The 24,878-nt window shown below is 36.4% G+C and overlaps 1 protein-coding gene across 3 annotated transcripts in view; it reads right to left on the minus strand.

Moving 5' to 3' along the window:
- Nucleotides 1-24,878, minus strand: part of ANAPC1 (anaphase promoting complex subunit 1) — a 103,594-nt gene that overhangs the window by 65,084 nt on the left and 13,632 nt on the right. For 2 of the 3 annotated variants that reach the window (XM_038561436.1, XM_038561438.1), the window contains 11 exons: nt 24,274-24,369; nt 22,775-22,865; nt 22,620-22,685; nt 18,620-18,754; nt 14,989-15,129; nt 14,188-14,248; nt 12,072-12,259; nt 6,598-6,672; nt 4,152-4,420; nt 2,819-2,910; nt 1,571-1,719 (listed from right to left, as the gene is read on the minus strand). In XM_038561436.1, coding sequence (XP_038417364.1) covers nt 1,571-1,719; nt 2,819-2,910; nt 4,152-4,420; nt 6,598-6,672; nt 12,072-12,259; nt 14,188-14,248; nt 14,989-15,129; nt 18,620-18,754; nt 22,620-22,685; nt 22,775-22,865; nt 24,274-24,369 — 1,363 coding nt within the window. The remainder of the gene's footprint in view (nt 1-1,570; nt 1,720-2,818; nt 2,911-4,151; nt 4,421-6,597; nt 6,673-12,071; nt 12,260-14,187; nt 14,249-14,988; nt 15,130-18,619; nt 18,755-22,619; nt 22,686-22,774; nt 22,866-24,273; nt 24,370-24,878) is intronic. The other variant, XM_038561437.1, reaches the window with a different exon arrangement.

Raw genomic sequence — 24,878 nt, forward strand, 5'->3', positions numbered from 1 at the left:
TCAACACAGTATGGACAGCAATATGAATTAATGTACTACAATAGTCTAGAAATAGACCCGCAAAAATGTGGTAAATTAATTTTGGAGAAAAGTGCAAAAGCAAGAGAGAAAGGAGAGTCTTCTCAACAAATGGTGTTAAAAGAACTGGACATCCAAATAGAGTAAGAACCTCAACCTAAACCTCACATCTTATAAATATATATATATTTATATATATACAATGTATTATACATATATGTATACATATACACACACACACAATAGATTATAGATCTAAGTATAAAGCAAAAACTATAAAACTTCTGTGAAAAAACAGAGGAGACCCTAATTGTGACCTGAAGTTAATGAATTCCTAGACACCAAAAGCACTATCCATAAAAGAAAAAATGGATAAACTGGCTTCAACAAAATTAAACATTTTTGTTCTGCAGAAGAAATATTAAGAGAATGAGACATGACAGCTACAAACCAGAAGAAAATATTTACAATCCACATAGCTGACAAAACCTCCTATCTAGGGATCCCTGGGTAGCGCAGCGGTTTAGCGCCTGCCTTTGGCCCAGGGCGCGATCCTGGAGACCCGGGATCGAGTCCCACATCGGGTTTCCGGTGCGTGGAGCCTGCTTCTCCCTCTGCCTATGTCTCTGCCTGTCTCGCTCTCTCTGTGACTATCATAAATAAAAAAAAAAAAAAAAAAAAACCTCCTATCTAGAACTCTCAAAACCTCATTGGCCATTAAAGAAATGCAAATTAAAACCACAAAATACTACATATCTAACAGAAATGGCAAAAATTAAAAACCATGACCACACCAAACACTGAAAGGATGTAGAGAAATCAGAACTCTCACAAGTGATTGTGAGAATGTAAAATGGTATGGCCGCTCTGAAAAATACTTACATGACCATCAATCTCACCTCTGAGTATCTACCGTTGAGAAATGAAATTTACATTCACACAAAAACCTAGGGCATGAATGTTTATAGGAGCTGTATTGATAATTGCTAAAAACTGGAACGAGTCCAAATATCTTCAAAGGGTGAATGGGTAACCAATATGAAACATCCCCGTAATTGACTAGCACTTGGCAATTAAATACAACAGGTATTGCCTGCTAACACAGGCAACAATCTGTAAGAATCACAAAAGCTTGTGGGAAGTTTTGGGGGGATGGAACTGTTCTGTGGCCTAATTATGGTGGTAATTACATAAATCTATACATTTGTTGAAATTCACAGAAATGGGGATTCCTGGGTGGCGCAGCGGTTTGGCGCCTGCCTTTGGCCCAGGGCGCGATCCTGAAGACCTGGGATCGAATCCCACATCAGGCTCCCGGTGCATGGAGCCTGCTTCTCCCTCTGCCTATGTCTCTGCCTCTCTCTCTCTCTCATGACTATCATAAATAAATAAATAAGTAAATAAATAAATAAATAAATAAATAAATAAATAAATAAATATTAAAAAAAAAAGAAATTCACAGAAATGTACACAAAACAAAGTTAATTTTTTGGCAGAATTTTTAAAATGAAGCTTTAAAAAGAAAAAAATAAACAAGGTAGACAATACATACCAATACTACAAGTCTGCTTCTTTCACAGATTCCAGGAAGGTAAGGATAGGGCGGCATTCCTTCACCCTTCAGACAAGAACTCACCCACTGATAAATACTTGGTGGCTCAGGAGTAAAAAATGATGGATGATGCATAAATCCTGTTTGACCTTTAGAATTAGATACACATTTATAAAAACACAAGAATACATTAAGATACTACTGTTTTAATCTTTTTTTTTTTAAGCAGGCTCCATGACCAGCACAGAGCCCAACATGGAGCTTGAACTCATGATCATGAGCTCAAGACCTGAGCTAAGATCAAGAGTTGAATGCTCAACCAACTGAGCGACACAGGCATCCCGCAATGCCATTTTATTCTAAAGGGAAAATGATCATTGTCTGCCATTTGGAAACAATCAGAGTAACATTTTTCTTCAAAATGCTTCATGATTTTTGCCACAGAAAATAACAGACTATATTATAATATGTAGCATCTAAATGACTACTATTTTATCCATCCTGGATGGAAATTTAGCAAATTATTGTACTCAAGCCATATAAAGAATCTAACCAAAATACTGCCCTAATCCTAAAGGCAAGAAAACAAGAGACACCTAGGATTTTCCTCTAAACATTGGGCCCTGACCGAGTTCCTGTAGCTCAAGGTCTAAGGCCGTAGAGTGGTGATCGAAATGTTCTATACCTGAACTATCCAATATGGCAACTACTGCCCTATGTGTCTACTTACTACTTGAAATGTAAACTTGAATTTTCTATATAAATTAATTTAAATAATACATAGTTGTTAGCTACTATCAGATAGGTCTAGAACAAAGCATCCTTAGCACTTGGGGATGGGTAAAATTTTTCCCACACACTGAAGAAGTTAATGTTATCTCTTACTATAAGTCAGAGAGCAAACACTACAAACTGAAATCTACCGGTGGAAAGAAACCACTTCCAACTTAAGAGACTAAAGGTAAGAAATACAGTGCTATTCACCAAGAAAGATACAACCAAATGTCACTCACTGTTTAGAAAATCTTTAATGGAGAGCCTGGGTAGCTCAGTGGTTGAGCATTTGCCTTTGGCTCAGGTCGTGATCCTGGGGTCCTAGGATTGAGTCCCATATCGGGCTCCCCACAGGGAGCCTGCTTCTCCCTCTGCCTATGTCACTGCCCTCTCTATCTGTGTCTCTCATGAACAAATGAAATCTTAAAGAAAAAAAAAAAGAAAAAGAAAAATTTTAATGGCACAAACACGTACCTTGATCAATTGTGCACACTTGTCCAGTAGTTCTGACAAGTGTTGGGAAATCTCTATAGTAATGATCTACATAAGGTTCCAATTTTAAATCCCTAAAACAGTAAGAGCATATAAAAAAGAAATCATAAGGAAAGTATTAAAGCATTTCCCTCACAAAATTAGGATTCATCGGTTCAATTTTTCAATTTAAACTTATAACAAAAAAGATCATCAAATCTAGAATCTTTTTATTCTATTTTTGGACCTTGAAGTGCCCTACTGGGCAACCCAAACTCCTTTTGCTAGATAAATTTTATGGGGTTAAAACTAGTTTCTCCTCTATTATTTGTTAGTTTTGTGATCTTCAGCAAGTTATCTCTATGAACCTCAGTATTTTCTTCTAGAAAATAGGAAAATTTCTATTCACTCACTCAGAAGTTTTGAAAATTAAATAAGATATATGTGTTAAGAATACCTTAAAACATGTAATACCTAAAAAAAAACCTAAAAAATGGAATTTCAGAAAGCCATAATGATTAGAGTTTGGAAGTCATTTCATAACAAAAGAATTTTCATGACAGTAATGATTTGTCATAAGAGAAACTGATCATCAATTAAAATGGTCACACCTCAGAAGAGAATTTAAGTCTTGAGGAAGATCACAAAAATTAGAAAATGTTCTACAATCTTAACTCAGTGGTTGACATTTTAATTCAAATTCAACTTTCTTTATCACTAAGGCTCAATAAAGGCTGAAACACCACCTAAATATAACCTTCAGAATTCAGGGCCAAACTGGATACACTAAAAAAGCCTCAAAGGCAGAGACAACGACAGATTGAGACAACAAAAACACGGCAAAAAGAATCCTCAGCTAGCAAATACTACTCATGTTCATAGAAACAAACTTAGATAAGTTTCATCATCATTAATACAGGGATCATAATAGCTACAATTCATATTCATATATGTAAACTATGATTATGTTAACTATACCTCTTCTTTGAATTTAGGTATTACTGCAAAACAGTAGGTGTTACAGAACTTTCGCAAAAGCACAGCCAAGTCACCTTGTCAAAATGAAGAGCTGAGTAGGTTGGTCACCACCATTGTTTAACACACTTCTGTGACTTCCCACTGATCTTAGGACAAAGATTAAGAACCCCATAACAGCCCACAAGGCCTTTATATAGCCAGTACCTTCAAACATTTCTGTGGTTTATAGAAAATATTCTGGTTTTCTGAAAAGGTAGAGTTCATAAATTTATTTACAAGGTTCCTATATGATATTCATGGCTGAGATCAGGTAATCTAAGGACTTCTTGGTAGTTACTAGTCTACAAACAAGATTTACCTTGCCAACTGAACAAGAAGGCCAACAAGTGAACGAATTCCTTCTCCCATTAGAGTATTCAACTTAAGCTCCTCATAGATAAGGTGAAGAACAAAAAATATTGCAGGTATATGAGTAAAAAGAAGTGTAGAAGAATCCAGAATGAGATTCTGTGAAAAATCCTCATCCTTCATTTGTGAAACTTCCAAAGGACTTAAACATAAAGATCTATTCAAAAGATGAGACTCAACATTCTGGTGGTAGTCTGAATTTAGTAAATACTCCCAGTCCTGAGAAAAATAAAGAAGATATTAATTTTTTAAATAATGCCCCCTTGTAATGTCATCATTAGAATAATTTAAGTTTCATTTTCACATTAAGTTGAAAAAACAATCACAATACCTAAAAATCAGATCCCCATATCAAATTAGCTAGGCAATTTCCAGATGCCAACAATAGACACTAAGATAAACCACTTCAAAACCCATTTGAAAAATTTTAGTTATGCCCTATTAGGAAAAAGACTGGGGGAAGAATCCAACTACTTATAGAGAGAATGAGAAAGAAAACTAAAATTATCCTAGGTGATATCTTATGAAGCCAAAAGTAGAGAATAACAGGTCATAAGTATAGATGGGCAAGTTTAGTGACTAATATATTTATCTGTGTTTTGGTAAGGAGAAAAGTCTAATTGTATATAGTTAGTACATTTATCTATGTTTATAAGATGCTGGGGCAAGCAATTACAATCTAATCATCAACTGAATTTTATATTCACACTGATTGTCCTCCATTTTCCAAGTATTGAGTCTGTTTTGGTTTCTGTTTTGATTTACTGTATTGTATTGAGAGAATATGGTTTACGCTATTTTCAGGTCTTGGAATTTTCTAACACTTTTGAAAGGTTTACTACAGTGTGTTATTCTAACTTAAAATCTCTTGGAACAGATAAAGAAAAAACAAACCATAAAACATTGGCAAGAAGAGTAACTAAAATTTTTAAAACTCTGTTCATCAAAAGACACTATTAAGCCATATACTAAGAGAAAACATACAACAAAGAACTCATACTCAGAGTATATAAAGAACTTCTATAGTTCAATGAGTATTTTTAAAAATCCAATTAAAAAATTGTAAAAGGTGGGTAGCCCGGGTGGCTCAGCAGTTTAGCACCGCCTTCAGCCATGGGTGTGGTCCTGGAGACCCGGGATTGAGTCCCACGTCAGGCTCCCTGCATGGAGCCTGCTTCTCCCTCTGCCTATGTTTCTGCCTCTGTGTGTGTGTGTGTGTGTGTGTGTGTCTCTCATGAATAAATAAATAAAATCTTTAAAAAATATAAAAATAAAAATAAAATAAATAAAAATAAAAAACTGTAAAAGGTTTGAGCAGAAACTTGACAAAAAGATATGTAAGTAGCTAAGAAGCACATAAAGAAGTGTCTAATATCATTAGTCATGAGGAAAAGGCAAATTAAAACCTAAGAGTAACTACTTTATACAAACTCAAATGATTTAAATGAAAAAGACTGACAACAGCTAATGCTGGCCAAAATGAACAAGAGGAACTCTCATATATCACTGGTCAGAGTGTAAGGTAGTACAATGAGTTTGGGAACCAGCAATGACCTAACAATTTCACTGCTAGGTATTTACACAAATGAAAATATATGTCCACAAACACTTGTCACTGAATACTGATGGCAGCTTTATTCATAATAGTCAAATAATGAAAATGGCATAGGTATCGTATCCATCAGCAGACAAATGTATAAACAAACTATAGTATATTCATCCCACTCAGCAATAAAAGGCACAAACTGCTGACATCTGCAATGCCTGGGATGAATCTCAAAAACATGCTAAATCAAAGAAACCTTATACGAACGATTCTGTACCACATTATTTCATATATAACAAGTTCTACAACAGGCAAAAATAACATATAGTGATAGAACTGAAATCAATGACTGCTTCAAGAATAGAGGAAGGGAAGGAAGAAATGACTAAAAATGGCACGTGGAAATTTTATGGAATAATGGATAGGTTTTGTGTTTTGGGGTGTGGGTTACATAAGTGTTTGATCAAACTATAAACTTCAGATCTTGAGCATTTCATTTATGTAAATTATACCTCAATTTTTAAAAATTTCTTTGAACTTAAGAATATACCCATAGAATCTAATATGATTGAGAACCTAAAACCAGAGGATTAATTAGCAATAAAACATCTAGCATCCAAACTCAAATCATGCAGCATTATGTATATTCAGTAATTTTTAAATGATTATTAAAGACAAAAGTAAATAAATAACCACAAAAAACATAACACATCCAACTTTCAAAATAAATACTATTCAGTATTAAAATAAAGGATGTTAGAAATACAAATCAACAAGAGTACCACTTCTGTAGACTCTAGTACAAGCACCCACAAATTAATTTATAGTAGCAAGAAATAATAATGCTTACATCATCAGATCCTGTCTCAGAAGGCCTCGCTTTTTTGGGTGCAATGACTGGGGAAAGTGATCCCTCAAAGTCAAACTGAAAGACAATCCCAAAAAAGACAAAATCATATAAATTTATCAGTCAACTGATCAACTTAAAGAATTCAGGTATCAGTTCCATATTACCGAAACTAAGGTAAGTCACCAATACTCATTTTTTCATCTGGAAAATATGGTAGGAATACTTTTCTTTTCAGGTCACTGTGAAGAAGAAATGAAATCATATATGGAAAGCACCTAGTACAGTGCCTTGGCTCACAGGCACTAGAATGGTGGTTTCCTTTCCTTCCTGACTTCTGTGATGACACAGATTGCCACTACTTTAGTAAAACAAGAACCATTAGCCATATCCCAAATACACGAAGTACAACCCAATGTTAGCCAAATATCAGAACCAAGTAGACATTTATTTAGAGTTTACATAACAGACTCTAGTAGACAGGCTAACAATTCTATGGCAGAGACAGATAGCTACTCTTCAAAGTAAAGAGTTCTCCTCTTTCTCCTGGACCCACAGCCAGGCTTTATATCCCTGCCTCCCTCTGAGTTATGTACAGCCCTATGACAGTGTGACTATAAATGAAAGTAGATGTTACCACTTCCATGCCCTGTTCATGACAAACTCATGTGTGTACTCCTTCAATCTCTTTCTCCTTTGTACCTGACTGGATGGAGTCAACCCCAGGGTAATCTTTGAAGCCTCATGTTGAAGATGGCAGATGCTCCATCAGCCTGGATCTGTAATAACTGTGCAGACTGTTTACCTCCTAAGTACTGTTACATGAGGAAGACCTAAATTTTTATTGTGTGAGCCATTACATCTTTTGAGGATTTTCCATTATAATATATTTAGCCTATCCTAACTAATCTTATTCAGTTCCCCCCTGCATCACCTTTGCCGCCTCTGCTACTTCACATGGGCACTAAACTACCAATTAATCAACCATAAGTCCATGAATGGCAATGGCTACTTTCCTATGCTTTATTTATAATACAATAAAGTTTTTATAAAACTTACATAATTTATCAATCAATCTCACTCATATGAAAGTTGATTTCTGGGATCCCTGGGTGGCTCAGCGGTCTAGCGCCTGCCTTTGGCCCAGGGCGCGATCCCGGAGTCCCAGGATCAAGTCCCGCGTCGGGCTCCCGGCATGGAGCCCGCTTCTCCCTCTGCCTGTGTCTCTACCTCTCTCTCCTCTCTCTATGACTATCATGAATAAATAATTTTTTAAAAAATTAAAAAAAAAAAGAAAGTTGATTTCTATATAAAAACTAAACATAGGGCAGCCCAGGTGGCTCGGCGGTTTAGCACTGCCTTGGCCCAGGGCATGATCCTAGAGACCCGGGATCGAGTCCTGCGTCGGGCTCCCTGCATGGAGCCTGCTTCTCCTTCTGCCTGTGTCTCGGCTTCTCTTTCTCTCTCATGAATAAATAAATAAAATCTTTAAAAAAAAAAAGTAAACATAGCAAAAAAGTAATTTTAATGTGCTGAATATTTAAATGTCATATTTAAATATTAAATATAAAATGGAATAAAGTGGTTTTTAGAACTGAGTAATTTTAAAACTGATCAAGAGAAAAGGTTTTCTTGTGAAGCATTCAAAGAAAACACAGTCCAGTTCACACACAATACTATCAAAAAAGAAAATGACAAGAGTACAATCAAAGCAACAAATCCATTTGTTAGCTATTTTACCTTCAACCAAAATTTAGCACATACTAACATGCCTATATATACACATTCTCTCTCACACACATTCTAAATGTCATAAAGAATGTTCTTGCTATCGTTATCACATTTATAAGACCTGGAGTTACGAAAAACAACAGAAATTATCTGATATAGATACCTCTTTGTGGCATATATGGATCTATCTTATTTTCATTATTTTAATATTCTGCAAGCTACCCAACCCTATTATATGCTTTTGTAGATCCCTGACCTTTATCACAACCTGATATAAAATACTTATCTGCCTTCTCCTGAGACTGTCAATTCCGTGAGAGAAACTACCCTGCCTGATGCAAATCTGAAAAGCCTGGCATCACACACCTGGCCTTCAGCAGAGGCTCAACTTCTACCTAACAAAAATATGAGCATCCTGAGGATACAAAATGTTAACCCCCGATGCAACCATTCATAGAATGTGAGAACCAGAAGGAAACATCATCTGTCCAATGCTCTCATTTTTTTTTTCAATGCTCTCATTTAACACATCAGTAAGTTAAGGAAGACCCAAAGAAATGCCAAAAATCATGTAACTCATTGGGAAAAATTCTGTACTTCTTACTCTCTAACCCATTACTTTTTTAAAAGATTTTATTTTTATTTACTCATGAGAGAGAGAGAGAGAGAGAAAGGCAGAGACATAGGCAGAGGGAAAAGCAGGCTCCCTGTGGGGAGCCCAATGTGGGACTTGATCCCAAGACCCCAGGATCATGACCTGAGCCAAAGGCAGACACTCAACCACTGAGCCACCCAGGCGCCCTCTCTACCCATTTAAATGAAAACAAAAAAAGGATATATTTGAAGAAAACAAAATGAAAATCATTTGCCACTGAAGACCATTTCATCCTGAGCTTTGATGTAGGAACCAAAGTATAGCAAGAGATTTATTATGCAGTTCTATAAATAAATGTGAAAGCAACTCAGCCTCAGGACTGATTTCCTCATTCCTTCTTTTAGAACTATTATCCAATAAATAAGTAAGAGAGCCACATTTTACAAAAGAAAAAATGGTAGCTGCTCAGTCTTCCCAATAATATGAAAACCTAAAAGGGCCCTGGATCTCTGCTAGAGAATGGAGCACAACAACCTATATTCATCAGCAAGTTCCACAGCAGAGTAACACACAAACTGCAAAAAGCTGAAGCACTGTAGATATCCTTAGTTTCTAATAAGGCTCAATTTCTTCATATTTAAATGAAGAATGGGAAAATATGGAATAAAGTAGCTTTCATGCAACTGTTTAAAATTTTAAAAAATTATCTCTATTTTCCCAGGAAGGTTTTTCTCAAGGGAATTTCAGAGGGAAATTCTTTAATATGATAAATACAAATTCTTAAAAATAATATCTCATTCAGACGCAAAAGGGTGTTCATTCAACAAATTCACTGAACATCCATCTATGCCAGGCACTACTGTAGGGCCTAGGGATAGAAAACAAAACTAAACAAAAATTCCTGCTTAGATATAATGCTGCATATTTAATTACACAAAAAGAAAACTAAAACAGGTAAAGGGGATAAAAAGCATGGGGAGAGGTAACAACTCCACAGAGCAATATAAATTAAGTAAAATATGCAGCATATTTAATTAGCACAAAGAGAAAAATAAAACAGGTAAAGGGGATAAAAAGCATGGGGAGAGGTAACAATTCCACTGGAATGAACAGAGCATGCTGCACTGAGGTGCTATCTGAAAAAGGCCTAAGCTTCTCTTCTGGGGGAAGGCTTTTCCTCCAGAGTTAATAAATAGCAAGTGCAAAGACCCTGAGGCAGGAACATGCCTGGTATGTTCCAAGAAGAGAAACTGAAGGAGGACAGCTAGGAACAATGTGAGCAAGGCAGGGATGAGGAGATAAGATGAGAAAGGTAAGACAGGGATGGGTTACATGGCACCTTGCAGGTTTCTGGCTTTTACTCTGGGAAGGGAAGATACTGGAGGTCTCTGAACAGAGACATGATCTGACTTTGTCAGACAGGATTACTTTGGTTACTGGCAGAGAAAAGAATGAAACATAGACAAGGACAGGAAATGCAAGTCAAAAAATAGTGACTATAAATGACCAATGAGTGGGGCTCCTGACTCACTCATTCAGTAGAGCATCCAACTCTTAATCTCAGGGTCATGAATTCAAGCCCTATGTTGGGTATGGAGCCTGCCTACATACGTACATACGTACATACATAAACAAACAAACAAACAATGAGAATATGAAAAAACCGTTCCCATTTACTTAGGAATAAGAAAAAATGAGACGCCTGGATGGCTCAGTGGTCGAGCATCTGCCTTTGGTGCAGGGTGTGATCCTGGATTCCTGGGATCAAGTCCCACATCAGGCTCCCTGCATAGAGCCTGCTTCTCCCTCTGCCTGTGTCTCTCTCTGCCTCTCTATCTCTTGTGTCTCTCATGAATAAATAAATAAAATCTTAAAAAAAAAAAAAAGAAAAATGTCTAATTTCCAAAGGTTCACCAAACCACAAATCAACATTGTAGTGAAGTGGGCACTTCTAAATGAAGCTGGTGAGAATGTCAACAGGAAACCCTTTCTGAAAATTACTTGACCTAATAATACCTCTTCTAAGGTTATATTCTTAGGAAATGACTAGAGCCTTCCTTCAAGTTATTCCTAATTAGAAAAAGGGAGAGTGATTTAACATTTTTATATAATATATAATAATAATGTTCTATTATTAGCAGTTGGTTAATGATAAAATCACATGACAGCCTATTATGAAGATGATAAAAATGAGGGTTTTTTTCCTAAGAATTTTTAATAATATTGGAACTTTTCATTTACATCGTGTTAATCTAAAAGGCAATATAAAGATGCTCAGAGTGGTTATCTGAGTAGTAGTATTTTCTTCTTAATTCTTCCATTTTCAAGATTTTCCACGGTAAGCACGTATGTTCATAATGAAGAAAAAAATGATTTTTTAAATGGATTTGCTAGTATAAGACTAAAATATACAGACAGGTACAGCTGAATTACCGAGACAAACGTTAAGTGTATTCTAGAGGGATTTCTTCAGAGTGACCCAAGCAAGGTTGCCCTGGGACCTTGACCTCTCTAGAGCCAAAAGGAATCACCAATACTTAAGACACTGGTTTTGTAAATCACTTGTTAAGGACCTGTAAGAAAGCTTCTGGAGTGGAGGGTTAGGAATATACTTTTGCATCATTAGCAGAGTAGATACTTAGGCTAAAGCCCTCTAAATCGCCCTCAAATCAAACCTTCCTCCCCACAGACCAAGTAATTTGTGTGCAAAAACAGTCTGGGCTGAAGAGAACAACAGCAAGCCATCAATCAGAAGACCTAGTCTAGGCCCTGTTTTGAGCAAGTTACCAGTCTGTGATCTCTCTGTGATTCATTTTCTTCATTAATAAAACCAAAATGATTACTACTAATCCTAGCATAACCTGCAGTCATTTTACAAAGATGAAATGAGAAATTATAATCAAAACATGCTTTCCCATGTTATAAAACTCAATAATTATAATTAGTAGTAAAATGTTATTATTAAATATTAAATGACATGTGATTTACCATAGAGATAGAATAAGCCTTAGTATTATATCATTTTGTTGATTAAGGTATACCTTTCAGTAAACTGCTCCATTATATACCTTAAATACTGTACTACCAATTATGCAAACATTACATTGGTAACACAAGAATAACTCAGAAAAAAGAAATTATATGTACTTACATTTCGGGTCCATGCTAAGCGGTCTGTGTTATAACCCATCATGTTCATGAGACAAGTCACAAATAAATTCCACTCGGAATGATAACTGGGTCCTCCTGGAGCACTGTGGACACTGTACCACTTAACAAGCATCTGAACAGCTATTTCCTTTGGCAGGATAAACTTAATTGCTTGCAAACATGTTTGTACTATTAAAAGCAAAGATTAATTTTAGTATGCTTCCAATATTTCCATTTTTTCCCCTTTTAATAAGAAAGATTTTCTAACTTCTGTGTAAAGGCCATTTACTCTGAAAAGAGAACTACCATTACGGAGCCAGGAGGATGCAAACATTCCCTGCCGATCATTTGAAACTTAAACCACTACTGAATTCAACACGGCTTGTAGGAGGTCTCAGGCAGGTTTCCACTCATTGATTCTGGATCAGAAATAAGACAACCAATAGTCCGCCTTACCTGAGATAGAACTGATTTATACCCACTGCTCCAGCAATTACTATTAGCATCCCATTTTACTCTCAAAAATATTCTAGTTTGGACAATAAACTAAAGGTCATTCTATCAAAAATATACAATGCCTACATGAATAAATTCATACAAAATACTGCTGAAATACTTCAGTAAATATGTAATATTCAATATATGCAACCTCAAATAGCAAATGCTTAACTATTGCTAAAAGATGTTCTCAGTGAGTTAACATTCCTGTTAACCAAAACTTTACAACTTTTATTTCTGACACCATTCACTTTTTATTTCTGACACCATATAAATGTTTTACATGCTCTTGTCTCAAATGGATCAGCCAATACTACATAACTATTACCTTCCTTAATGACTCAGTGCCATTGTGGAAATAGCAGTCACAGAACTACACTGTCAGGCTACTGTCCTAAAGAGGCCTGGGTCTGCTTTTTATAGTAAGTGGTCCCAAACTGCAATGTTTTTGTATTCTCACATCTTCTCTTTGGAGGATTCTCTTCTTCCCTTCCCACTGCCACTGTCACCAGGCCCATCCTCAGCAGCACATCCTTTCTCTCATCAATTTGCTATGTGTGTACACATATAGCAAAGATTAGAGTCAAATAGAATAAATGTTAGAAAACTAAAAAACCAAGTTTGTCATGGTTGAATCCAAAATAAGTGTAAACCAGATACTGCTTGAGGGGCCGAGGAATGCTTTATACATAAAGGATAGAAATTTATGTGACTTCTATTTGATGAGAGTAAGATTTTTTTCCATTTTCATTTATTTTATTTAATCCATTATTTGTTTTTATATATTTTGTTCAGGCTTATACTTCTAAGGCACATGGCTTTGAAATTATTGGCTAAGCACCTTTTAGAAAATCAAGGTATCTCTATACCTACTCATAGCATCATTTTACCACACCAAGAAAGATATTTCCTAAAATGGAAAAGTCATTCTACCCTACTTATCAAATTCCAGAAATCACACAATCTACCAACGCTTTGCTTTGCCACTTAGATTTTGAAACCAATAAATGTTGTGAATTTCCTTACACATTCTTAACTTACTACAATTGTTGACAAATCTTTTCAAATTAAAGTTTTCTTTACTATTCTCTATTCAGAAATATTTTCCACCTAGTATTTCCCAAATTGTTTCAATAATTTCAGCAGACTCAATTTTCAATTTTATTGAAATACACCTGATTTTGGCTGCAATATTAAGTTTTATTCAATTAAGGCAATTATGTTAATTTCTCAATTTATCTAACAATTGAGAGATTCATTGTATGATTAAAACCCATCACATATGCCAAAAACTATTTTAGTTGCGTAGGCTTCCTTGTTTCTCAGATTTTCTTGCAAGAGGCATGTCCATATATTATGATCTCACCGCACAGCATTCTTCAACATAAGATATCTCAGGGAAACAGAACTAGCATATCTTCCAAGTATACCCCTAGCCTTTGAGCACACATGGAGTAGACAATAAAAAGAGCTCCCCAGCTCTTCACAGCCTCTCTGCAATCCCATGGCTTCAAATACAACAGATTTTTTAAAATCCCAATTACTACTGTAAATCAGCAAATAGCACAAATCTTAACAATCTGAGAATAAATGGAAGTGAGGTCTGACTTCAATCATACCTAATTCAGAGGTGGCAATTTCAGGAATAGTGATCCTAACCATGGACCCATTACTCAATTCCTAAGGAAAAGAATGGAAATAAACAAGAGCAAGTAAACAGAAGTTGTGCATTTTAAGTCTTTGAATGTCTTAAAAATGGCTATGCTTTACAAGACTGCCTGTCAAAGCAAAATTCAATAAAATAAATGAAAAACAATTATTTTTCAACTGGAACTAAATACTTTCAAATTTCAGAAACTATAAATGTGCTTATTTTAAAAAAATTTCCAAAAGTTGTTTTAATGAATGTCTAATTTTTATACAGACACGAAGAGTCACCGGCACTAAAAAAGATTAACTTCTAATGAAAAGACAAAAATCCTGTCAATATGAAATTCAACTGTAACAAGATTTGTTTTCAGTAATTTTTTAATAATAAAGCAACTGTAGAAAAGTTAAGCAGAATTAGGGGGCGCCTAGGTGGCTCAGCCAGTTAAGCATCTGCTTTGGCTCAGGTCATAGTCCCGGGGTCCTGGGATGGAGCTCCATGTTGGACTCTGTTCAGCAGGGAGCTTGCTTCTCCCTTTCTCTCTACCCTTCCCTTTTGTTTGTGCTAGCACGCTGCTCTCTCAAATTAATAAATCAAATCTTTTTAAAAATTTTTCTAAAGTAAAATAGTACCCAAAAAATGACACATTGCAAGAGATTTTAAAAATCATGAAAAATATTTTCATTTTTCAGACAAAATTCTGCATTCTGACAAATTTGATAGTCATATTTTTTAAAGAACTACCTTATCTTTTAAAAATAAATATACTTACCAGAGTTACTCTGTTACAGACAGGGTCTCTTATAGAATGAATATAAGTTCCAAGCTGCTGAAAAGTACAATCCTCGTTATAGAGAGAATCATGAAGTTTTGAAGAATCCCTCAGTTCTGGAACTGGGGAGAACAGAACCACCTGTAAAAAGTCATATATACAACACATATGAAATATTTTTTGATGAATTATGGTTAAAGAAATCTCTTTTTGTACATAATCTAACAACTGTACGTAATGATTTAAAATCATTCTTCTCTGGATGTGATGAAGTACCTTACAGCAGACCAAGACCTCACCTAAAGCAACTAGAAGAGGCCAGTAATATAGCAAAACCTCTGATCAATAGCACTGGAGAGCCATGGAACAACCTAAACCCGAGGGGCCAAGATCTAGGAGAGAAAGAAGGGCGTCATAAGGAGGTGGCCGGAAATTCTTACACTGCTTTTCCTGGTCTTGGCATGTGCAATATTTGATGGGGATTTGGAAGGGAACTTGGATACACTGAGTGTACAAGGAAAGCCACTGTTAAGAGGAAGGAGACTTCCGGCAATCTTACAGAGGTAGACACATAAACTATAACTTGAGGCAGCCAAGGTAGAGATGACTCGAGGATCTTAAAACCCCAGAGAAAGGAGAGTAATGAGAAAGAAAAGAAACAAGATTAAGATAAGCACATAGTGGTATTTCCCCTATAGGCAACTGTTATGTTCTGAAAACATGAGAACATTTACGTGCTTGACTGTAGATATGCAAACAAAAAACTTAAATGATCTTAGTTACTATTTACATGTAGATGCTTCCAGTTTTAGATCCAGTCCTAACCACTGACTCTTTCTGTATTCCCAAATTCAAATTATAGGGCATCTCTTAAGTAAATATCTTGTCGACATTGCCAGCCCATCAAGTATAAGATTATTTATTATGTTTTAGCTTCTCCTCCCACAGATGCCACAAAAAACTGAGTTCCACTGGTCCTGAATCTTAGTTGCACAATCAACCAGAAGCATAGAAAGCCACTGGCCAATGTGTAATACTATAATCTTGTGATCCCGTGGCTACCAGAGATATTAACCATTCCTGGGTTAATGGAATTCTAAAAAGTTAGGAACCATTTTACGTTTTAAAGCACAAAAATTCTTCCAAATTACACAAAACCCTGACACTTCTCCAGCTCCCATTTGAAAGTTCTTCAAATGTCCTGACTTAAAGGGAAAGAACTCAATGCTGCACATATTTAAAAAATAAAACCAGGGCTTAGACACTGATCAATACAATCAACTGCTTGCACCAATCTCCACTTTCAACTTCCCCTCAACATCTGCACTCAAATGTCTCAAATACAGAACTCTTTTCTCCAGGATTCCTAACTTGGTATGCATGGGTATCCACCTAGCTTGCTCAGAGAACTCTGAGCCTTATTACCCACACTTCTTTCTCCCAGCACAGCACAAAACCAATCAGACTACAGACTCTGCCATTTCAAATTCTCCAGACCTCTCGTGTCATTCCCCTCCTTTCCAATTTGTTGCTATAACTCAGATCCCCTTCGCATCTCTTGAATTAACACAGAAAACACTTGGAATCTCTTAGGTCTAAGTCCCAAGATATACATCTAAAACACAGAGCCTGAGCGGCCCCGGTGGCACAGCGGCTTATTAGCGCCACCTGCAGCCTGAGGTGTGATCCTGGGGACCCGGGATCGAGTCCCATGTCAAGCTCCCTGCGTGGAGCCTGCTTCTCCCTCTGCCTGTGTCTCTGCCTCTCTTTCTCTCTGTGTCTCTCATGAATAAATAAATAAATCTTTAAAAAATAAAAATAAATAAATAAAACACAGAGCCTAGCATTTGTAACTCCAACCTCAAAATCCTGTAATGTTCTGGTGATAGCATTTAGAATAAAAACCTTTTCATCCTCTCTGCCTTTAAGAACATGTTAGTAAGAGTATAAATCCCAGCTCTAACACTTACTAGCTATATGACTTTAGACAAGTAACCTTCTTATACCTCCATGTACCCATTCATAAAATGGGGAGCAGTATCTTCCCAACAAAGCCATTCTAAGGGATTAAATGAGTTAATACAAATGAAACACTTGGAATAGTGCCTAGCACATAGAAAACATTCAAAAACAAGATATTGTCACCGATTCCCTGCCCTGTCCCACCCAACAGGCTACTTGTACTTTTACAAGCGTTCATTCACTCCACAACCTTGAGTCTTATATGCTACAAAATGGAAATATAAATATGTGTAAGAAATGTTCTGTACTTACCTGCTTTCACACCTATTTCCCATGTGATTCCTCTCTGCCCCAAATACCCCTTTCTATCTACAGATAGCCTACTATCCTGAAGGTCTGCACCAAGTCAGACAAGCCCCTCAGACATGAGCCTCTGGTTCTGCTACATCAACCCATAAGGATATATTTTCCTATCAGTGGATCTGCTGTGGTACTCTCTGTTCCTCATTCGTAAGTCTTAATAGTCTATCTTAAATTATAACTTCTCATGTAGATAATACATCTGTTCTATCCAAATCAATTAGGAAGTTCCTAGATGAAAAAGAATGTATCATTCTCATCTCTGTAATACCTTACGCATCACAAGGGAGGTCAATACATTCACTGAACCATTTGTTTTGAAAATATGTATACCCTACAAGTATTAGCTAACTTCCAACTCTGTCATTTTTTTAATATTTATTTATTTGTTTGTTTGTTTATTATAGACAGAGAGAGAGGCAGAGACACAGGAAGAGGGAGAAGCAGGCTCCATGCCAGGAGCCCAGCATGGGACTCGATCCCGGGACCCCAGGATCACACCCTAGGCCAAAGGCAGGCACCAAACCGCTGAGCCACCCAGCGATCCCCCAACTCTGTCATTTTTAAAACAGAAAAGAGTTAACCATGGGAAGAACTACTATTTGAACCAAACTTCTTTAAAACACTAGTACATTTTTAAAATTTTACTTATTTTTTTATTTCTTTATTTAAATTAAATTAACATATAGTACATTATTAATTTCAGAAAGAGTTTAGTGATTCATCAATCTTATATAATACCCAGTGCTCATTATATTATGTGCCCTCTTTAAGTCCATCACCCAGGTTCCCAACCGCCCCAACCCCCCTCCCCTCCACCAATCTTCCTTTTGTTTCCTATGATTAATAGTTTCTAGGGGCAGCCTGGGTGGCTCAGTGGTTTAGTGCCACCTTCAGCCCAGAGCATAATCCTGGAAACCCGAGATAGAGTCCCACATCGGGCTTCCTGTGTGGAGCTTGCTTCTCCCTCTGCCTGTGTCTCTGCCTCTCTCTCTCTCTCTGTGTCTCTCATGAATAAATAAAATCTTTCTTTAAAAAAAAAAAAAAAAAAAAAGGAGTCTCTAATTTTGGGGCCCCCAATGGCTTAGTTGATTAAGGTCTGCCTTTGGCTCGGGTCATGATCCCAGGGTCCTGGGATGGAGCCCCACATTGGCCTCCTGGCTCAATGGAGAGCCTGCTTCTTGCTCTGCCCCTCCCCCCTGCTCATGTTCTCTATCCTCTTGCTTGCTATCTCAAATAAATAAAATCTAAAAAAAAAAAAAAAAAAGAGTCTCTAATTTTTTTTGACAGTACCTAATTCATTACTCACCTCATCCAAGGATCCAAGTAGTTTACTAAGAGGTTTAGGAGTACTGACACTGTCAAGTGGAGTGCTGGGCCGAGGCATCGTGTTAGACATTGTCAGGGAAGGAGCTGGCAGTCCAGGAATAAAAACCTTTCCCACCTTTAAGCAATACAAAGATGCAGAAAAAAATATTGGCTTTAATGTATCATAACCTTAAATAAAATGTTATGGCACATAAGCATTAATTTCTTTTAATATTCCAAATTTTAAATAAGCTTTGAAATATTCCAAACATATCTAAAAAATGAAAAGAATTAAAATTTTATTAATTCCAACCATCCAACTACAAATGTCTTGGTATAATTTCTCTTGGTTTGACTCTTTCTCTTCATTACTAAAGACTTATTTCTGGCAGGAAAGTAGGTGAATGCTAATACAGTCAGAACATTATACAAAATTCCATGTATCATGCATTTTCCTACCATATTAGTGGTATAAACAGCAGAGACATTAAACTTTCAGAGACTACAAGCAACAATCTTGTTAACAATATCTCCAGACAGAGAGAATGATCAATTACCTTCACGGGGCTAAAAAAAAAATAAATAAATGAGACTGACTGATGCTCCAGAAATTAAATCCCAATATAATCCAAACTGCTCTTGAGCTCATAATCTGCCTTCTTCCCTCATAAACTCTCAAATATTTCTTCCTCAAGAAACTTTATATAAATTCTTCATTAAAAGAGTGAGTTTACAACCCATGCTAACCACCCCTTATTTTGGCTATCTGTGGGGTCTTCAGGAGAAACACAACAAAGGTTCACACCCACACAAGCTGAAAACTCCTGAGAAGACTCAAAGGAAATATTCAGAACTCAAGTGAAATTCTAACAAAATCCATATTTATGTCCATATACTACCCAAAAGCTAATAAAATTACAAAAGTTACCCGAATAAAATCCTCAGGATTAGAAAACAAAATGAGAGAGAGAACCAGTATATATAAAGTTCTTAAAAAGCTACAGAGACCTCCAGTTAACGAAAATATGGAGTAAGTACATCTCACTCTATTCCTCCCACTATTTACAATAGAATCTGTACAGATTTTATAATGCAATGCAAGACTCTGAAAGGTGAGGAAAAGAAGACACTGGCTAGGGACACGAGAACCAAAAATGAACCTATGCTGAATTCCCTAGGTGTTTTTGTTTCTTTCACTTTTCCGTAACAGGCCTTGAGCTCTCAAAGGGCCTGCAACCCAGAAATGGCCACAGGTACAAACCAAGAGAAACTCTGCTCTTCTTTTTTTCTTTGACAGAGAAAGAGAGGGAACATGTGTACACGTGTGCACATAAGCACAAGCAGGGAGAGCAGCAGCCAGGAGAGAGAGAGAAGCAGGCTCCCTGAGGAGGGAGCCTGATGCAGGGCTTGATCCCAGGGCCCTGAGATCATGATCTGAGCCAAAGGCAGACACTTAACCAACTGAGCCACTCAGATGCCCCGGAAACCTTGTTCTTTTTAGACAAAGTGTCAGAAAAAGAGGAACCAAGCAAGACAGACATCTTCACCATACCTGCCCCATTCCAGGAAACACTAAGAAAAAAAAAGCCATAGAGCCACTCAGATGCCCCGGAAACCTTGTTCTTTTTAGACAAAGTGTCAGAAAAAGAGGAACCAAGCAAGACAGACATCTTCACCGTACCTGCCCCATTCCAGGAAACACTAAGAAAAAAAAAACAATAGTCCTCAGTCTCCTCTGGAGCTACAGTCTGGAAACTACAGGCAGAGTTCTATCATTCCCCTTTTGAGAAGTAGGTGGCATCCCTCCCTGAGCATAGGGACTGTGGGCCAAGCTTGTTTTGCACAGCTGCCCTGCAGTAACTAGGTGGTATCTCCTCCCCTCAGCAGGCACTGCAGGTACAAAGACTATGGACAGAGTGCTGCTGTTTTCATTGCCAAGAGGCAGCGCCTCTACACCTCCCAATGGTGTACAAAAACTATGAAGGGGGAGGAACACTGTCTTTCATCCTTACTCTACAATAATAAGGCAGCATACCTCTCCCCTTCTAACCTCCACAGAAATTATTGGTGGAGTACTGTGTTCCACCCCCACCATGCAATAACAAGGCAGTAACCCCTCCCTGTCCCATTTAGGGAGTGAGATGAAAAATAGAAAGGAAGTAAGTAGAGAAAAGGATTTCTTAAATATGTGTATAAAATCCTGGGCAGGCCTCTGAGTGAGCCATGTGTGAAACTGACCAACAATGACACAGTAAAAGATCTGAGAACTAAATACTGATCTGTAACACCATTTAGTTCTCAGGCTGGCCTCTGGGTAGCAAAAAAGTTGGGTCAGACCACAATCTCATTAAGAGAGCAGACAAAAAAACAAACAAACAAACAAACAAACAAACAAAAAAGGCCCCAGAAATACTGCTCTCCTTGGCCAAGAAAGTCAGGAAAGGAATAGCCTAACAAGATAAAAAACTTTGAGGCAGTAAGCAACCTACTCCAGACAAACACCATGGGAACATCTGTGTCCCATCTCTCAGTCATGTCAGCAAAGGCCAAGTGGGGTGCCTAGACTTCCATTATCACCTGGCTTTAAAGAGGCACCAATTTGGGGGGAGAAAAAGAAGAAAAAATAAATAGTAATATAGATTCACAAGAATGTAAAGCAGTACTCAGTACTCTCATACTCTGCTGGAGATAAGGAGTAAGGGGAGATGTTGTAAACTGGTACAACCTACACCTTGGAGGACAATTTGGCCCATGGCCAAGTTGAATATGCATATACTCTGAAGGTTAAGAGACACGTGTAAGAATTTTTTTTTAAAAAAATAAAAAATAAAAAAAATAAAAAATAAAAAATAAAAAAAAGAATTTTTTTTAAAGTGTTACTAGAGGAAATAGCAGAAGCAAAATAAATACCCCCAGTGATGACAAAACAGTAAAAGTTTGGTATAACCATACAATAGACTACTGCATAACAGTGAATGAGTAAACAGCTACATGTGGACATAGGTAAATCTAAAAATAGTAATAATGTTGAAGAAAATAATGACATCTGGAGAAGACTAGATGGTATGATTTCCTTTATATAAAAATTCAAATTTAAGAAAAACTAAACAATTTACTTCTCAGTAAAACATGCTGTACATTGCAAAAAAGATTTACTGCAAAAGTCAGAATTGTGTCTATCCAGGGGGAGGCAAGGAGATGAGGATGCAGTAAGGAAACAACACTCTGCAGACTATAAAGATACTGGCAATGTTCTAGTTCTTAATCTGGACAGTAGTCATAGGAAGGGGCACTCCATTAGCCTTCAAATTATGTGTGCGTATGTGTGTATTTAAATTTCATAGTTTAAATCTTTAAAATTTACGTAATTATGTATGTAAATTTCACAACTGTTAAAAAATATATATGGCTGGGGATCCCTGGGTGTCTCAGCAGTTTAGTGCCTGCCTTTGGCCCAGGGCGTGACCCTGGAGTCCCAGGATCAAGTCCCGCGTCGGGCTCCCGGCATGAAGCCTGCTTCTCCCTCCTCCTGTGTCTCTGCCTCTCTCTCTCTCTCTCTCTATCCTAAACAAATAAATCTTAAAAAAAAAAAAAAAAAATATATATATATATATATATATATATATGGCCAATATATTACACATTTAATGAAACTTTACAAAAACTTTTGGAAACCTGACAAAGCTACCCATACATCAATTTCAAAACTACATTATTTATAAAACTTCAGGTTAAATTATTTTTAATTTTTTTTTAATAATCTACCTATACTCTTTATGGTTCCCCATCTGTGCCAGATTCATAGCACCAATCCATAATAGCGGTTTGTCTTAGGTTTCCACATTGGGACCAACCTTAATTGGAGACTTCATTTTCAACTCTTAGAAAAATCTGCTAAATCCTACAGCCAGGTGGTCACTAATATTAAACTAAATTAACATTAAAAAATAATCATCAAGGAAGTGGTCCTACAAAAGGATGAAATGCTATTTATTACTTACCCGAACCACTCCTGTGTACAGCACCAGGTTTCCACTGCCTTCAAGGACCAGCATGGTATCTATCTTCTGAGAGAAACAAAAATTTTATTTGCCAATCTGTGCAAATCATAAAACATAGTAATTTTCAACTTTTCAAGAAATGTGCCTGCATTTACCTCCACTGGTGCTGCATCCTTTGCATGTATATTGGTGATGGAGCCAAAGATGAGCTGAGTTTTATCATTACTCTCTTGAAACTTTACACAGCTAAATTTTAAAATAAAAAGAGAAACAAACTACTGATATGTGCAACAACTTACAGTGATCTCAAAGGTATTATGCTGACTGGGAAAAGCCAATTTTGAAAGGTTACATACTGTTATGATTCCATTTATGTAACATTTTCAAATGACAAAATCACAGAAATGGAGAACAGATTAGTGGTCGCTAGGGGTTAGGGATGAGGGTGGGTAGGTATGGTGTATAGAACTACAAAGGAGTAGCATGAGGGACATCTTTGAAGTAATAAAGAAGTTCTGTATCTTGACTATTATGTTAGCAGAAATCTACATGTGAGAAAACCTCATGGAATCATATAAAAACACAAATGAGTACACGTAAAACTGATGAAATCTGAATAAGGTATGTGGATTCTACTTATGTCAATTTCCATGTTTTGATAATGTACTATAATTATATAAGATGTTACCTCGGGGGATAAACAGTGCATGGTACATAGGACCGTCCCCCCCCGCCCTACTATTTTGCAACTGCCTATGTTTTAAAATTATTTCAAAATAAAAAGGTAAATAAGTGGACAAAAGATCTTAATTCACATTTTTACCTAAAAAGATAAATGGCCAATAAAAACATGAAAAGATGCTCAACATCTTAATCATTAGGGAAATGCAAATTCATATCCACTAGAAATAGCTACAAAGAGATGACAACACAATAAAGAAACTGGAACCCTCACAGATTTCTGGTGGGAATATAAAAGGATGCAGCCTATTTGGAAAAGTTTGGCAATTTCTTAAAAAGTTAAACATGAATTTAGTGTTCAACGCAACAATTCCACTACTAGATATCTCAAGAAAAAAGTAATCATGTATATTCAGACAAAAGACTTCTGCTCCAGTGTTCACAGGGCCATAATTCACAATAGTCAAAAAGTGGAAATAAACCAAATGTCCATCAACAGATGAATGTATAAACATATAAAGTGATGTATGTATCTACATAATGGACTACTACACTGCAAGAGAAATAAAATATTCATATATGTTACAACATGGTGGATCCTAAAAAACATTACGCTAAGTGAAAGAAACTAGCCACAAAAAAACTACATTTTGTATGATTCCATAAAACCACCAGAAAAGGCAAATATACTATGCAGAAAACCTACAGAGTGGCTACCTGAGGCTGGAAATCAGAAGAGAGACTGACTGTAAATCAAACTTTTAGGATAGAAAAGTTATAAAACCAGATTGTACTGATGGTTGCATTAACTCTGTAATTTTACTAAAATCATTTAACTATACACTTAAAACATGTTAATTTTTTGGTATGTAAATTACTTCAATAAAGCTACTTAAGTCAAAAAAAGAAAAAAAGAATAAGCAGCCCTAAGTTTATTTACAAAAAATCAGGGGAAGTATATGCACGCACTTACCGTAACTGGAGTTCAGACTCCACTAAAAAGCACAAAAACTTCTGCCCACATAGGTCAGATGTAATAAACACTTTTGAGGCCTGTGAATTTTTCTCTCTGTAGTAGATACATTAATAAAATATCTGTCAACATTGGTTCCAAAATCTGCCATCGTTAACTACTGATGAAAATATCTTGCAAGAAATCTTAAAACTACTTGGGCCAAGCAGTAACACTGAAGACCCCACAACACTTCTAAGATTGGAACTTCCTAAAAAAAAAAAAAAAAGATTGGAACTTCCTGATCTCTAAGATTCCTTCTAGTTCTTTGATTCTGAGTCCATTTCACAGCTTTTCTGGGAATATATTATAATAAGTTTAATCATTATCAATGATCTTTTTAATTCCATATAATTAAAGTTACCTACTGCTAAAGCTGCAAACCTGAATTCCTATCCCTTAAAGGGTGTAAGGTATCACATTTCTTATAACGTCACCTCCACCCTAACCTAACCAACCTCTCTCTCTCAGATTAGGCTCTACTTCATCCCTCTTTTTGGAAATCATATCTCTAATTTCCAAAGATTTCCTTCTGGAAATCTGGTACAGAAGACCATAATTCTGTA

The sequence above is a fragment of the Canis lupus genome, chromosome 17, assembly GCF_011100685.1.
Source record: "Canis lupus familiaris isolate Mischka breed German Shepherd chromosome 17, alternate assembly UU_Cfam_GSD_1.0, whole genome shotgun sequence".
Lineage (NCBI taxonomy): Eukaryota > Metazoa > Chordata > Mammalia > Carnivora > Canidae > Canis > Canis lupus.